Source organism: Populus trichocarpa, chromosome 3 (genome assembly GCF_000002775.5).
Source record: "Populus trichocarpa isolate Nisqually-1 chromosome 3, P.trichocarpa_v4.1, whole genome shotgun sequence".
Classification (NCBI taxonomy): Eukaryota; Viridiplantae; Streptophyta; class Magnoliopsida; order Malpighiales; family Salicaceae; genus Populus; species Populus trichocarpa.
Window position 1 is genome coordinate 18,143,723 of NC_037287.2, and position 16,866 is coordinate 18,160,588.

At 34.2% G+C, this 16,866-nt stretch overlaps 2 protein-coding genes across 4 annotated transcripts; both read left to right on the forward strand.

Annotated features, from left to right (window-relative positions):
* Window positions 1–2,516: 2,516 nt before the first annotated feature.
* LOC7481234 (cytochrome P450 78A4) lies at window positions 2,517–5,458 on the forward strand. The gene is made up of 2 exons (XM_024597106.2): window positions 2,517–3,642; window positions 4,600–5,458. The coding sequence occupies exons 1-2, from the start codon at window positions 2,695–2,697 to the stop codon at window positions 5,209–5,211; spliced, it is 1,560 nt and encodes a 519-aa protein (XP_024452874.1). The 5' UTR covers window positions 2,517–2,694; the 3' UTR covers window positions 5,212–5,458.
* A 4,957-nt stretch (window positions 5,459–10,415) lies between these two features.
* Window positions 10,416–16,110, forward strand: LOC7496581 (uncharacterized). 3 transcript variants are annotated; one of them, XM_024598043.2, is made up of 8 exons: window positions 10,416–10,781; window positions 11,784–12,037; window positions 12,880–12,998; window positions 13,243–13,339; window positions 13,463–13,662; window positions 13,765–13,984; window positions 14,682–15,019; window positions 15,595–16,110. In XM_024598043.2, exons 2-8 carry the CDS (start codon window positions 11,881–11,883, stop codon window positions 15,811–15,813), a joined length of 1,350 nt encoding a protein of 449 aa, XP_024453811.1. In that variant the 5' UTR covers window positions 10,416–10,781; window positions 11,784–11,880; the 3' UTR covers window positions 15,814–16,110. The 3 variants fall into 3 exon arrangements, with proteins under 3 accessions (XP_024453811.1, XP_002303804.2, XP_024453812.1); XM_002303768.4 differs by having other exon boundaries at window positions 10,417–10,781; window positions 13,463–13,984; XM_024598044.2 differs by lacking the exon at window positions 10,416–10,781 and adding an exon at window positions 12,246–12,497 and having other exon boundaries at window positions 11,889–12,037; window positions 13,463–13,984.
* The last annotated feature ends 756 nt before the right edge of the window (window positions 16,111–16,866 follow it).

The window sequence follows — 16,866 nt, forward strand, 5'->3', positions numbered from 1 at the left end:
GTAATTAATTAATTCACTGTCGGAAAATTGTTCATCACCAATGGAGTTATTGACAAAACTTTTGAAATCTATGACTTAAATTTTCTGAGGTTATGTTAAATCAGTAAACCCCCACGCATCCAATAGCCTTCATTTATCTTATCCCTTCCTCCACCAAACCGAGACAGCAGCTTAACCCCACCCCATTCGAAGAGCCCATCTCTCCCTCCTTATCTTCTCGGCGTCAGGCAGCAGCGACAGCAACAGCAACAAAAACTTCCTGCTTTCCCTTTGTTGTTTTTGTTGGTTAATTGATCAAACAATGTTCGGCTTATATAATTAGGTGTTTGTGATTTTAATTTGTAAATTATTGTTGTTTCTATGCTATAAATTAGACTAGATGTCACCCTAATTTTGGTGTATCGTATGGAATTTTATGTGATCAAGTTAAACTAGTAAATAGATCAAAGCGACGTAGCCTGCATACTAAACTTATATAGACAATATAAGATTATAGTTTAAGCATAGAAGATCCTAAAAAGTATATTATCACATGTAAAGCCAAAAAATAATTAAAAATAAACATATATAAGTTTAAGATAATGGTAACTTGTTGTTGTTAATAATTAATCATTTGTCTTTTAAATTTTATTGCTTCTCATTAGTTATGATATTAATTTTCTAGGATTTCAACAACTTCCTAATAAATAAGGTTAAAGAACCTGAGAAATTGAATTCCAACAACTCCCTACCAAGATGGGAACTTAAACACTATTTTAAGGAAGTAAAAGGTAGGCAAAACAAGTTAGAAAGTTGTAGAGGAGAAGACTAGAGAATTATTGTAAAAATATCTAGAACATCTCCTCTTTAATCCTTATTTATGTTGATTTTGAAACCAAAACTGATGAAGAAATAATAAAAAATAACTCTTTTTAGATTTAAAATCATATGTTTTTTCTTTGAAAAGCTGTTTAGGAAAATAAAAAACATTGATTGTTCAAACTCTTTATTCATGTGTTGACAAAAAACAATTCTTTATAGGCCAAAAAATCACTCTATATTTGCCCAAATCCAAATCCAAAATATATTAACAAAAAATAAACTAAAACTCAAGACCTGATCTGGTGTCTGATGCCCGCGCCCAGGCCAAGCTTGCGAGTATAGGTTAACTCATACTACTTTGTTAAGGTTTATTTATAACTCATCAACTTCTCATTATATAAACTACAAGAAAATCTTATTTTTTTATACGCGAGATAGAGATCTTGAGTTTTACAAAAGCATACTTACCAAATATTTTTTTATATTAATTTCTTATTTATCCATAATTTTTTTAATCATGTTAATGTTCTATATTAATGAATTTTTATTGGATTACTAGTGGTTAGAATTTTGATTTGTTGATACCAATTTGAAAAGCCAGGGGTTGGTTTGGATCTGGGGGGGAATTGAGTTTAGTATGTGTTATTTGAATAATTAGTTGAGATTATAAGCTTAATTGTATTTTGAATTGAAAGATGAATGGTAATTTTAGGTTTAGGAATTAATTTATTATGAATATTTTAGGATGGGATTTTAAGGGAACTGGTTGATCAGATAAAAAGGAAAACTGATGAATTATTGGCCGCTGATCATGAGTTTTCTAGTGTTATGCGACAACGAGTGGAACAAATGAGAACTACCATTAAAGCTATAGTAAGCTTTTCTCCATATTATCCCTCATACTCTACAGCTCCTCCACGTTTTATGTGATCAAATTGTATTATATATGAGATCTAATTAATTTGGTGCAATTCTAGGACTGTAAGGAGCAAATATGTTTTTCAGCCCTGTCAAATATTTAATTAGGATGTAACTACCTTGTTAAATATATGTTTTAAGTATATTTTATATGTGTTTGGGATAAAGTTTAATTTTAAATTCTTTGATTGAATATTTTGTATATTTTTTTTTTATTAATGTGGGTGTCCGGGTCAACTTGCGCACGCCTCGACTAATCTCACGGGCGGCCTTGAAGTTAACAATCATATAAGCCTTCAGTAACCATTATATTAACAACCGCATTACTCAAATCTAAAACCACATGAAAAGCAAATATATTAGTCTTAAATTTTTACCACTAACCACCAACTAAATAGTTAATATCTTGTAAATTTGTTTTGATTGAAGTGAGTGGCACATTAAAAATGGTTGTGAATATGTACCGGTGTGGTACATATTATAATATTCTAATAATGCATGCAGTGTGGAAAAAAATTAACAATAAAATAAAATTTGAGGATAGATGATATATAAATTCATGATGGAATCTCAGATGAAAAAATATTTTTGAATATATGTTTTTTCTTGACGAAAAGTTTTTATTTCTTAAGATATTTTGTCGGAGAAAAAATATTTTTGACGGAAACTCTCATGAAATATGAATAAAAAATTAAGGTTAGGAAAATCTTACCAGTGATTCTTTAACTGTTTTTTTTTCCCGATAAAATCTTTGAAGAAAATGAGATTACACCGATGAGTCTGCTTGGCCACCAAACAAGGTCAGCAAAGTAGGTGGCCACATAATTTTACCAGAATAAACCTTCCACATGCTATATATAGACCCACATAAGATCCAATCCATGACAAAAGTCCATCTGTAGACAATTCTGATTGCTTTTCTTCAAAGAAAGACCCTTTCTGCCAATCATCACTCCCCAGATAACAGTTTCTGATATGAAGTCCATACCAGCAAACCTTTCTTCCATACTATTTTGCTTAGCTGTCATCACCCACCAAACTCCATGGCCTGTTGCTCTCCTTTTATTCTCGTTATCCTCTTTCTTTGCTTTCTCTCTAAACTATTGGTTAGTCCCTGGAGGTTTTGCATGGAGAAACCATCACGACAATCAAAACCCTTCAAGATTTCGTGGTCCAATTGGGTGGCCTATAGTGGGCACTTTACCCCAAATGGGTTCACTTGCTCATCGAAAATTAGCTAGCATGGCTGCCTCATTAGGGGCAACTAAGCTTATGGCATTCAGTTTAGGCTCAACTCGTGTGATAATTAGTAGCCATCCAGACACAGCCAGGGAAATCCTATGCGGGTGCTCTTTCGCTGACCGTCCTATTAAGGAATCAGCTCGTTTGTTAATGTTTGAGCGTGCCATTGGCTTTGCTCCTTCCGGAGACTATTGGCGACACTTGCGTAGAATTGCGGCAAATTACATGTTTTCCCCGAGGAAAATCTCTGCTCTAGAGCCACTTAGGCAACGTTTAGCTAATGAAATGGTGGCAGAAGTGAGAGAGGAGATGAAGGAGAGACGGGTTGTTGTGTTAAGAGACATATTGCAGAAAGGTTCATTAAGTAATGTATTAGAGAGTGTTTTTGGTAGTGATGTCTCTATAGAGAGGGAGGAGTTAGGGTTCATGGTTAAAGAAGGATTTGACTTGATTGCAGAATTTAATTTGGATGACTATTTTCCACTAAGGTTTTTGGACTTTCATGGAGTGAAGAGAAGGTGTTGTCAGTTGGCTGGCAAGGTTAATAGTGTTGTGGGTCAAATTGTGAAGGAAAGAAAAGGAGCTGGAGACTCAAGGAGTGGAAGTGACTTTCTTAGTGCTTTGCTATCCTTGCCTGAGGAAGACCAGTTGAATGAATCAGATATGGTGGCTCTTTTATGGGTAAAAGACTCTCCCTTTCTCTTGGCTAAATCTTAAAAAGTAAATTAAACTACTATATATTTGACAAAATAAATAAATAAATTTTACAGTGCAAATTGCAAAAGGGAATTATAAAGTTGTGTTATGTAAAATAAATAAATTATTGTTTAAGCTTTAAAAGCTGGGGAGAATATTGGATGATTTCTCATCTAAAATCTGAGGAAGATTATAGAAGAACAATTTATCTTAATTTTGTAATTAAATCTGAAAGAAACTATGCTCTTTTCTTTGAATATACTTATCGAAGACGATTTTATTTAATTTTATGAATTATAAAAAACTCAAGGGAAATTACGTAAATGTATATATTAAATGTTGAGACACTACTCTCAATAGTGATATATTATTGGTGAATTTCTTTTTCCAATCTGAAATATCTTTTCATAATCTTTTATAATCAGCAACCTCTTTTATTCCTCAATTATTACCACTAGCTAAGGTCATTCGTTGCACGAGAGATCCTTTTCAGTCTTCTCTTTTGACAGATTCTTAACGTAGATATATTGTTGCTGGATACAGATTTTGTTGGTGTTTTGTTTCGTTCTAGGACGATCAGTTTCTATTGATATTTGAAAAAACTAAGGATTTTAAAAGGTTCCTTGTCTTTTTGCTACGTTTTCAAGATTCCAAAGGAAAGGAACCATCGTCATCTTAGGGCTCACCTCCAAGCTTCATAAAAGTTATTTAGATACTTATTAGATTATACTGTATCCAAATGTATGGCAAATTTCATCTCATTTTACCTACCTTTTTCCACACTTGTTACCAATTGACATGTGGTTGCTGGTTTCCACGTTTTTCATTGTTCTTTCTACCTGTAATCCTAACTGTACAAAGGACCAAATGGAGAAGATTTTTAATTCTATGTGCCAAGAGGATCTCACTGGGATGATTTTGTTGTGGGACAATGTAACACAGGAGATGATATTCCGAGGAACAGACACAGTTGCTTTGCTTCTCGAGTGGATAATGGCTCGGATGGTGGTGCACCCAGAAATCCAAGCAAAGGCCCAGGAGGAGCTTGACACGTGCATTGGCGGCCACAGGGAGGTGCAAGATTCGGATATCCCTAATCTCCCCTACCTCCGAGCAATAGTCAAAGAAGTCCTGAGATTGCACCCACCTGGCCCACTACTCTCGTGGGCCCGCCTAGCCATCCATGATGTGCACGTGGACAAGACGTTCATCCCTGCCGGCACAACAGTGATGGTTAACATGTGGGCCATAACACATGACCCTTCCATTTGGAGGGATCCATGGTCCTTCAATCCTGACCGGTTCATTGAAGAGGATGTGCTGATTATGGGCTCAGATCTAAGGCTCGCACCATTTGGAGCAGGGCGCAGGGTGTGTCCAGGCAAGGCACTTGGGCTAGCCACGGTGCACCTATGGCTCGCACGGCTTTTACACGAGTACAGATGGTTACCCGCAAAACCCGTGGATCTTTCTGAGTGTTTAAGGCTCTCTCTCGAAATGAAAAGGCCACTGGAATGTCATGTGGTTCAACGACGGAGCAAAGTCACGCAATGAAGCTACTGGTTTCGATCAGAAATTAAACTTCGCAGGACCTTTTCAGGCGATCCGTGTGGTGTGTTTAATTGTAAATTAAGAATGTATCTCTCTTCTAGATTGTGTAAAGTGGTTGTTGATTTCAAGGTGTGTGTTTGGTACGTGAAGCATCACGCTACTAAACACACCTAGAATGTGTACTAAGAATGCTTCTGTTTAAGCGATGCGTCGCATTAATAAACGGGTCTTAGGTTTCGACTTTCTAGAATGGTTGAAACTTAGTCATGATCTCCTCGATCATGTCAGCCATTCTTGCCAGCCAAAAAAAAAAAAAAACATTTGAATTAAAAATACTTAACTGTTAAATAAGATATCAAAAAATAGTTTTATTATAATTTTTAATAAAACCAGAAGACTCATGAAAAATTACGTTTACTCTGTCGAAATGTTGCTTCCTGGAGGTGTAGTTGGTAGTCTATTTTTCAGCCGATACTAGCGAACTTGCCCCCCTTTAAATTCTCTCGTGCTTATGGTCTATCTTCTGTGTAATGCAATCACAGACTGCCTCTGAAAATGCAACCACAGCAATGTTCAACTCGTTTTCTAGAGGGAAGATTCAGTCAACTCCTCAAGAGAACTCTTAAAATAGAATTTCAAAATTATAAAACGGTATGTTTTATCGTTCACGTAAAGTGTTTATTTAGAGTAATTGCAACCCAAACAGAGATCGGTCAAATTTTATTTCTTTATTTAAAATTAATTTTAAAAAAATATTTTCAGATTATTTTGATGATGTAAAAAATAATTTTTAAAAATAAAAATATATTATTTTAATATATTTTTAAATAAAAAATACTTTAAAAAAATGACATATTTCAAATCCCGAAAACCTTTGGATTTGGTGCCTTTCCATCGTGGTCATGGGCCTAGCTTTTGTTTTCCTGTTCCTCCAGTGTGTCTGAAGTAGATCTTAGCGCAGCCGTGAATCCCTGGACATACCCATGTGAGAGCAAACAGCTCGAGACCCTGCCATCACAAGCTCAAATTGGCCCAGCTTGCCTCAACACAGCCTACGGGCTCTAGTGTGCTTTACTGGCCCAACACATCCCGCCGTGCGCACCACGTGGTTTGGGCTCGGGGATGTCTTAGGGCCAACAGGTTATTGAGTGTTGAAGTTCCTCTTCCGCAGACGATATATGCTCACCCCATGGCACAACCTCTAGTCAAACAAGGCCCACCAATCGAGGGGAGCAAGATATACTTCAATTAAATACAAACACACCTCTTAGATATATTTGAAAGGAAGGGAGTAATTATTTTTTATATTAATATGTTAAAATAATCTAAAAACATATAAAAAAAATAATTAAAAATAAAAAAAATTAATTGCTTTTAAAACTAAAAAACAAATCATGCAACACTACAAGGATTGATACAGTGATCATCATCAAAAATATTTTAAAATGCGGTAGTGATATTTTGATTTTTTTAAAATAAAAATAATTTAAAATAAATAAAATTTATTTAAAAAAAAACACTTATAAAACACAAAAACAAATCATACAACACTACAATAATTGGTATAGTGACCATCATCAATAATATACAAAGTACATAATCTATGGAACCAACAAAATCACACAATCTATAGAATCAAAAACTACAATGATCTTTTTCTTAAGATCATTAGAGGCTTACATGATTGTTCATGGAATTAGTCGATATACATATAAACTCTAAGTTCCACACACATATATATATATAACCATCTTTGCAGTGGTTCATTGTCATTATGGGTCTTTATCACAAGTAGTTCAAAATAATAAATAATAAGTACAATGATCATCATGCTCGTACACACACCCATGTGAGTTCTAGCCTTCTAGGCTAAATCAACAATCTTGAATCTCAAGATAAGTCATCTTCTACCGGGTAAAAAAAATCTCTTTCTTCTCCTACCTCTTTCAACCTTGATATTCTTCATGACCAAACTCACATTCTCAAGTTCACGAGACGTCTCCTTTTTTTCTACCAAAACTAATTTAAGCATTAACCCCCCCCCTAAAAAGAGAACTTGTTTTGTAAGTTTTATGGTTGATATATAGCTCAACATTACCATCTTCTTAGCCTCTATTAGCCTTGAATAGCCCTTTCTAGTAAGGTTTATCGGCAATCCCATCAACCATATTTTCAAACTTCAATGGCCCAAGTTATAGTAAACGTGATTTATCAAACTAGCCCAGATAAATTAATGAATATGTGTTTTGCGTTGATAAAATAAGGAAGCCATGGTGCATGATTGGCTAAATTTTGATAAACAGAACTTCATTTTTCATCACAAAAGAAACACTACAGCACGCAACAACGTAAGTTTTGAGTCGTAATTGTAATATAGTTTTAGTAACTATCACAATCACAAAGTGATGATTTAGATTAGAGAAAACTGGTTTAGCAATTAGTGGGGTGTTGGTGTTTTCTTGCTGGGCTGCTTGGGCTCTAAATTCAGTTTTGTTTCCTTTCCAATATCAATGGTGATAAAACGAACAACAGTTTATTCCTGTTTTTGGATCGAAGCAAGATTCTGGTCAGCGTAGTATCCACAGTTTGAAAGTCTTTTTGCACTTCGAATTATATTGTTTTTATGAATAATAAGGAAGAAAAACGGCTCCCTCTCTTCTATGCATGTGAATTATAATGCATGAACAGAAATTTGTGCCTGGACAAGTTGGCAAGTTGGGTGCCTCGATAAATTCATAGACTATCAAGTCCGAACCATGCTGAGAAACACAACGAGTTGAGTTCGTATGTATGCTGAGAAACACTTGTTCCCTTCAAACATGCTATGAATTTCAACTAAAATCATAAATGGATGGTATAAATTGCTTAAAACTCTTATAAATTTATGATTAATTAGAAGAAATCAACCTTGGTTTATGATGGATCGATGAGGGTTACTGACATTCACCAGCATCCACAGGCTGAAAGCAAAGCCTCGTCATATCCTAATGCCAGAGAACCATTGAACCCTCGGCCCTCGGATTCTATACTCTGAACAGTAGAATCTTCTAGCCAGCTTTTGGTGGTTCAACGAAAAGTAAACATTTCAAAAAGTATTAAGCACGAAGGGAAATTTGTACACAAAACAATGTAATTTAATGTTTTAAAGCTTCACATTACCTGTTCACAGTGGTGTAGAGTTACAGATATCGGAGATGATGTATTGTTTGTAAGATTTAATGCTTCAGAGTCAAGATCATCTCTAGAATATCCTGAATTGAAGAGGAATAATACACTTCTCGGATAGCTTTTATACTTCTCACCATGAAAAAAATACCAGGAGGCTCCGATATGGGTGTGTTTGACTTCACACCATTCAGCATATTCCATCACTATCTTGTAAGCTCTGCCTTACAAACAAGGATCATACTGATATCAATGTCGAGGCCTAGTCCATGTGATGATTTTGTGGTTGTTTTTACATATGGTCGAATATACAAGACTAGGTTTATTCCAAACACCGGGATGAGAATTGGACTCTTCTCTATAGAACCATATTCTTGAATCATAACAACATAAAATAAAGTCTAAATACATAAATACATAAAACTATATAAAACCTTCACAGATAATAGGATAAAAACTCATACATTATACTGGAAATAAAATTACAATTCAAAAGGAGATATTAAAAAACTAAACAGAATTTGGCTTATTGACAAGTTAATTTTAAAAAATTATTTTTAAAATAAAAAAACAAACATAATTTTAACCAGTCAAATTCAATAAAAATCTAATTCATGGAATTACATGAAATGTGTATATGAAAGCTTAGTAATTGTTGTTTTTCGAAGCGTTTTTTGCTTGAATATATATCTAAATAATATTTTTTATTTTTTAAAATTATTTTTGATATTAGCACATTAAAATAATATAAAAATACTAAAAAATATTAATTTAAAAAAAATAAAATAATTTTTTTTTTAAAATCACTTTTAAAATATCAAAATAAAAATAAGCAGCTTACAGAGTGAAATTGTCATCCCGCAACGCCTTTATGCCATTGGCTCTCGAACTCGAACTTGTGGATTCGGTGAAAACTGTAGTGGAGGTCGTTAACTTTTGGCCTGCGCTTAAATCAAATAGCAGGCTAGGCGTGAATGTCTTCTCGACGAGCCCATTGCGTAGACAAAGAACCAGGATCATGCGAGGCATTGCGATCCATCCGACACGTGTGAGTCCGCGATTCAAAGTTCAAACTGATAGGTGGACTGATGGAGCTTCTTTTGGTGGAGCTCAAAAAAGGCATCAACTTCAGTTTCAAAATTTCACAAAAGATTCTTCGCACGAGGCAATGCAATAATTACACTAAAACTTTCAGAACGTTAATGTGTTTGCAAGGCAGGCCCTCGATCTTCTTGTAATTAAATTAGGGGCCACCACCGTATTCTTCAAAGTTCTTGCCTCTTTCTTACGAATCTCAACACTATAATCCGTCTTCGGTTTCAAAAATCTCTACATCAAACATAACATCAGTAATGAAGTAAGCTGGTATTTCATAAAATCTGGCACACCTTGAAAGACTGTTTTCATTTTAGATACAAGTTGTAAATACCATATAAATTAAGTAGAAATTTGCAATTCGAAGAAGTAGAGAAACCCTTCTTCACAAATTTAGTTGTAGTTCGGGAAGGCAGCCGTGTTTCACAATTTTTTTTTATATATTTAAAATTATTTTTTATATATATCTAGATTGTTTTTACATTTTAAAAATAAAAAATATATTATTTTAATATATTTTTTAAATAAAAAATAATTTTTCTTTTACGTACACATATTTTTATACAACTTTACAGTGCATCACGGCACAGAAACAGAATCCAATAAAACTAAATAGTAATAATAACAATAATAATAAAAATTCGCCCTCCTCTTTCTTTACTCATTTTCTTACTCATAAATAAATTTAAAATTCCTTTCCAACAAAATCAACCCCCCCAACGACGCAGTCATAACTCCAACAAAGTCTAACCAGAAAAGAAAGAGAAAGTCTTTCCTAATCTCAGATTAGAAAACAAAATGCACGCGCTGTTCCAATTGCACAAATTGCACAAGTCTCAAGCTCTTGCCCGTGTCTCCTTTTCACAGCCATTACATCAGCACTCGCGAGTAAGGAATCTCTCACAAACTTCAAATTACAATGTTTAAATTCCTTTTCACTGTCTCTCTCTCTCTCTCGATTTTTTTTCTTTAAAAAAAAAATTAAATACCTAATGAATATACGCACGAACGGCGAGAAATTATCGTAGCTTAGTTTCATTTCAGACAAAAAAAAGTTATTTCAATGTCTCATGGTTTCCCTCTCTTTTGACATAGTCGGAGGGAAACAAAAACTTCTTCAAAAATTAAATTAAAAACAAACTCAAATTCCTCTCCTTCTCTCACCTTTAACTCTCTGTTGTGTATCTCTAGGGTTTTACACCCTACTGGTGATTTACTTCACCGTGGGTCCTTCAATTCTTTGATTTCCAGCATAAAAAATTAGTGTCAGTTCAACACTTGTGATCTGCTCATACTCGATTTTAACTTACCAGGTAATCTTTTTCTTGTTAATGTTGATTTTCTGCTCTCGATTTCTTCTTTTTTTAGTTCTAGCTGTGTATTGTTAGTTAAGATTTTCATGAATTTGATGTTTTGAATGGCTGGGTTTTTTTTGACGGGCTTAGTTTGTTTAGCGATGGGGTTATGAAGTTTTGCATGCTGGAATTCAGTTTTAGTGATTTTGAAGTGAAGGGGTACGTCTAGGGTTTTGTGCTTATGTAGTTGCATGAATTTGATTTCAATTTGGGGCGGTTTTTTGAAATGGGTTTTAGGGAATTTTTTTTTTCTGTATGTGTTTTAATTTGATTGAAAACTAAGGTTTCCAGTAATTTCTAGGGGTTATTTCAAAATGTTAACTTGTCTGTGTAATATTTAGTGCATAATGAATGTGATCTTTAGCTGTTTTTTCAGAGTCTGGGATTCTAAGGTTCCAATTTTGACTTCAAACTAAGGTTTGGAGTTCTTAGATTAGCTAATCATTTAAGATTTGTTCACGTGTCCTTTTAAATCTTTTGTAGCCAACCCAATTGGTTTCAGGTGTTGTAGTCGAGCTAGTACCTATTGATTGCTGCTAAGCAGTCTGAAGCTTAGGAAAATGTATTTTTTATGGGTTTTTGATTTAATCTGTGACCTGTGTTTGGATATGTTGGCTTTCTATTATGCTTTTAACCAGTCTTTCTAATTTCGAATGTTTGCTTCAATATGTTGCGAATGTGTTTTTGCGGCCAATATATTACGAAGTCCATGCCTTGTGTAGAAGCCTGCACTGTTTTCTTTCTCGTGTAGTGAGAGTCTTCCAGCTTACCATCAATAATGTGGTCTGTGACTTGTATTGGAGGACATTTATATAGTGTTAAAAACCAACTCTTTCATGTTTAAGGAAATCCATTTTGATCTTTCTTTTTGCTGTTTTCTTTTTTCACCATACTGTGCAAGTTAGAGCTGGTTGACTTCAATGTGAAAAACTAAACAGTATTCAATTGATCTGAGTATAGGGTGCTCCAATCAGAACTGTACCTCCAATTTCTGGATTTTCTGCTGGAGCTGCATAGGGTGAAATAGACTCAAGATTGCGATAATCTTCCTGTGGAAATGCAAACTAAGAAAAGAATTTCTGGAAGAAATGCTCCAAGAGAGCCTGCAAGTCCCAGGATTTCGAGAGCTCAGAAGAAATTGTTGGAAAATTTGCAAGTTGCTGAAAAGAAAGTTTCAGAGTTAATTACATCTTCAGCCAGAAAGCAGAAATGTGGTATGTTGTTACTTTGTTTTATATATATTTTCAGTTCATGCATGCTTGCACAGAATACACTGTCAACTTATTTTTGGGTAGATTGTAATTGAGTGTTGGATTTTTTTTATTTTTTTCTGGGGGGGTCAGTGCTCAGTGGAGCAAGTATTGTACAATTTTGTTTTTGTCTTTGAAACCTTCAGTATAAATGTTTATTTTCTTCGTCTAGTTTAAAAGAAAAATCGAGAAGAGCTAGGAACCCAAGTATACTGCTGAAGGATGTCCTCCGATGCAAACCATTCATCTAAAAGAAGGAGAAATGTTGAATCCTGTTTTGAACTTAACACTCAAAATCAACACAAAACACTGTTCTTGGTGCCTGATATCAAACCTGTGCAGTACTAACCAGTGTCAAGCAATTCGATCTGTTGAAGCAAAATGTGATTTACCACAATATTAGCAGATTCCTGCATGAATTTAGGTACCTGAATTAAGCTTAATTCCTTAGTTGCTTGCGTTGTTGTCATAATTTAGCATTTCAACTTCCTGTTGCTTCAACTAATGACCTCTACTGGTTCAAGGATATTGAATTTAGTGATAAAAGATGTGATTTGTTTAAGAAAATGTAATAGTGCTCTTTTCTTTCCTTTTTTTAAATGTACTTGATTCTGTTCCTGATAGCATCAAGTTTCATCCTTACTGTTGCTGCTTCAATGTCAGGCTCCGAGGAGGGAATTCTAATATAACAGAACTCAGCACCACACATTGTGTTATTAAGAAATGAATTTCTTGTTTATTGCCATTGCAAGAACCGTTAAAGCTTGTTAATTTTGTTTGCATTCAATCCCCAACACTCTTATCAGGCTCTCTTCCAAAGAAAAATGAGGAGCCTATATCGGCAACAAATTCGAATTCTAGATACAACAATGTGCATCAAAAGGCTTCCAATGCTTCTACCCAGTGTGATGTGGTGGATCCTAAGGTAACCGCACCAACTTTGTGTGCTATGCTCCATTCTGACCAATCTGCTTTAGATTCTTTTTTGGGTCTGGCAATGAATGTGTAAAATTTGGCATGCTCCTATTATTTTCTCATCAAATTGTATTAGTCATGTTTAATATAATAGCTCTCTGAAGCATATATCAAAAGAGTGAAAAAATAACAAAAAAGAATCAATAGATAAAGTATTAAGGTTCTGTTATATGATTAGCTATTTTGGATTGCAGGGTTGTGATGAAGGATCTGCTCAATGTGTGTTGCAAACTATATTTTCTCCTTCTTTTCACATATCTAAAATTGCTGGAGGAGAAATTTCTGGTGGAGGTGGGTGACAAAATTGATATTTTTGTTTTAAAGGTATTATATGTGTAGGTATATTCATTGATGTTCCATTATTTTTTCCCTCTCATGTGATGCTCTTTTATTTTTTGATAATCTCCTGTTTAGTCGACTTGATAAAACTGTTTCGGACTGGAGACTCTCGGGTTGATATGCTGGATGGTCATGTTACACAAGAAACTTTTAAATCCTCTTTTGGAGAACACAATGAGAGCACATTAACTTCACTCAACACATGTCATAGTGACATGGAATTGGAGAAAAATATATCAGCCAAAAACTCATATGGGGATCGCTGTGGTGATCAGGTGCTCTCTACTGATGTAACTACTGTGAATTCTTATAGTATTGCAGCTTCAAATGGAGTTGGTCTTGCTTCTGATGTTTCAACTATATATCTTGCATTGAAGAACTCAAAACTGGAATGTGTTGATGAGCACGGTCAAGATTCTATGTCAACTGATGTTTGCTTGGAGGAGGATGATTATGAGGATTTTGATGACTTTGACCCTTATCTATTTATAAAGAACCTGCCAGAGCTGTCATCAGTAGTCCCCACTTTTCGGCCTATGTTGCTACCTAAACAGACTCGGAGTTGTCCTCCTACAACCCTTGTTTTGGACCTGGATGGTACACAATTTTAGACACTTTTTTTATGCTAATTTTGTACATGATTTTGCCATCAAACATGTCTATCATATGTGGTCTCCAACTTTAGTGTTGGATTTTCTATTCTTTTGATTTATGTGTATTTATTAATGATTTGTTTCACAAAAAGCTTGTTATTCTACCCATTTTATCATGTCAAGGCAATTTGTCTCGTAATCTTGTTTTTTGTTGCATCCATGGAGGGGATTTTGCAGAGACCTTTCATTTATGTTTTTTCTTGGAAACTTTTTTGCAGCTTCTTGATGTTACTATTTGTTTCTAAAAAAAGAATGCCTTGCAATATTTCATTTGCAATTCTAATTTGCAGGTTGCATTAATTGTGGTGTGAAAAAAATTGAGTTTTTTTTTTAATTATTATTATTATTATTATAGCTTTCTAGTGACTCATGAAATGTAATTTTTTGATTTCTATGTACCTGGTCATCTGCTATATGTAATTTTGATTGTGATAATGAAGTGAACATTGGTCTTTTTCATATTGACTTATTGGTGGAAGGTAGGATTGTTTAATCAGAAGAAAAATTGGAATTGATGCTGCCTAGTTCCATGAAGTGGCAGTTTTGCATTTAATATTTTGCAACATGCATATTTGGCCATTGAGCTACCTGCATTCGATCTGTTTCTGTTGTGAAAGTGTTGATTGCTTTTTTAATTTCAGAGACTCTGGTGCACTCTGCCCTTGAACCTTGTAATGATGCGGACTTCACATTTCCTGTCAACTTCAACCTCCAGGAGCACACAGTCTTTGTCCGGTGCCGTCCTTACCTCAGAGATTTCATGGAGAGAGTTTCTAGTCTTTTTGAGATCATAATATTTACAGCTAGTCAAAGTATCTACGCAGAACAGCTTCTAAATGTGCTTGATCCAAAGAGGAGGATATTTCGACATCGTGTTTTCCGTGAATCCTGTGTTTTTGTCGAGGGTAACTACCTCAAGGATTTGTCAGTTCTTGGTCGTGATTTGGCCCGTGTTATTATAATTGACAACTCTCCCCAGGTACTGTTGCAGAATTCTTATCTTTCTGTGCTTTCTGATTTACCTGGCACTTGTCCTAATTTAATTGGCGATACAGTTACTTCATCTGTTTTCTTGGTCGTTGCCTTTTTCAATAATATTTTGGGGTTGTGGGGTGGGGTTGTTTGGGGCATCGGGCTTTATATTCTATCCATGGCTCAAAATTGATTAAAGATATTTACTTTGTATGAAAACCATTTCTAATCTGTAGTTAATTTGCCTAAACACGTGCATTTTTTTGGGGATGCCATTGAAATTAAAATTCATGCAATAGTTTGATCAATAACGCAATTTGAGTTACAGTCTGAAACCTTGAAATTCTCTCTGAGGACTGTACACAAGTAACCATTGAATGTGGGTGTCCGCTGTCTTTAGAACCCATGTATATCTTTCAAGACAAAAGCAATAGTTTAGCTTAGTGGATGAAGGACAGAAGGTAAGGAAGAGAGTTGAGGCAAGGCAAAAGGGCGGAATGACCTGAGGCTTGTAGGAGGGGTCAGGTTTTTTTAAATTGTTCGCGCTTAAATTACTGACAAGGCCGATGGTTTTCATTTCAGGCATTTGGCTTCCAAGTAGACAATGGTATACCAATTGAGAGCTGGTTTGAAGATCGTTCAGATAAAGAATTGCTCTCGCTACTTCCATTTTTGGAGAGCTTGGTTGGGGTTGAAGATGTGAGGCCTCTAATTGCAAAGAAATACAATCTTCGGCAGAAAATTGCTGCAGCTGTTTACCCTCCGTTGAATTCAAATAGAGGAGATCCTTTTGAAAGGTAGCTTCAATGTGAATTTGAAGTATTCGAGATGGGACGTATAAACAATTCCGCCTTGTCTTATTTATTACAGAATTAAAATGTCAAGAAAACCACATTCTCTTTTGTTGAGAATGTCTTGGCAAGACAGTGAGATTTACAATTGAAGTGCGATCCTAACCATAAAGCGGGAGGAAAGTGTTTATGGATGTAAATCATGTGTACGAGTAAGAAACTTTTCATAGAAGGAACCTGTAGCATGACCAGTGCACCATAGGCAATACTTGGAAATAAGAAGCTTCATGAACAGTTTGTCCACCCAGTTATCAGTTTTGAAGGCGATGGAATTTGTTCCTTCAAGTTTATTATAAGTTGAGAGCTATAATCTCCTGTGGTTATTCCCAATTGATGATTAGAGGAACTAGAAGGGTGTGAAAAACCTATAAGCTTATATAATATTAGAGGGTGTATGTGAAATTAATTTTTATTTTATGATTTTAAATGGTTTTAATATTTGAATGTTAAAAATGATTTTTTAAAAATAAAAAAAATATTATTTTGATATATTTTTAAGTTTAAATTGGAATTGTTATTATATTTTTAAATATCCATATTAAAGTAAATATTTTTCAATTCTGCATTCTTAGTAAATGAGTAAATTTTGATTGAGTCATAATTTCAAAGTTATCTTTTATAAATAACTTACTATACAAATAAGTTGAGATAAGTTTAAAATATATTTATAAAAAATGATCTAGTGAGCTGGTTTGGTTTGGTTTACTAGGCCTAGCTAGTACTTGGTTTTTGTTTTTGTTTTTTATTTATTTTTTTTATCTAAATTTTATTAATTTATATTTAAATTAATACTTTTTCTCTTTTTAATTTTATTTAAAGAGTTTCTTTTAAGTAGCAATTACTTTTTAGCTATGTATTTAAATTTGAAGAATTTTTTTTATTTATTTATATTTTTTTTTGTATGAACGAAGTTTATTTTTGAAAAAAAAAAAATTTCTAATATGTGCAGCCTTGTATTGTGTGTTTTTTTCTTTTATTTTATTCAATCAATTTAATATGTCTC

What these genes read in the sequence shown, in the direction of transcription:
- LOC7481234 (XM_024597106.2), top strand. Translation starts at nt 2,695, where the DNA reads ATGAAGTCCATACCAGCAAACCTTTCTTCCATACTATTTTGCTTAGCT. An exon ending in ATATGGTGGCTCTTTTATGG is followed by an intron (nt 3,643 to 4,599) that starts GTAAAAGACTCT and finishes AATGTAACACAG; the next exon opens with GAGATGATATTCCGAGGAAC.
- LOC7496581 (XM_002303768.4), top strand. Translation starts at nt 11,881, where the DNA reads ATGCAAACTAAGAAAAGAATTTCTGGAAGAAATGCTCCAAGAGAGCCT. An exon ending in AGCCAGAAAGCAGAAATGTG is followed by an intron (nt 12,038 to 12,879) that starts GTATGTTGTTAC and finishes CACTCTTATCAG; the next exon opens with GCTCTCTTCCAAAGAAAAAT. An exon ending in GTGATGTGGTGGATCCTAAG is followed by an intron (nt 12,999 to 13,242) that starts GTAACCGCACCA and finishes TTTGGATTGCAG; the next exon opens with GGTTGTGATGAAGGATCTGC.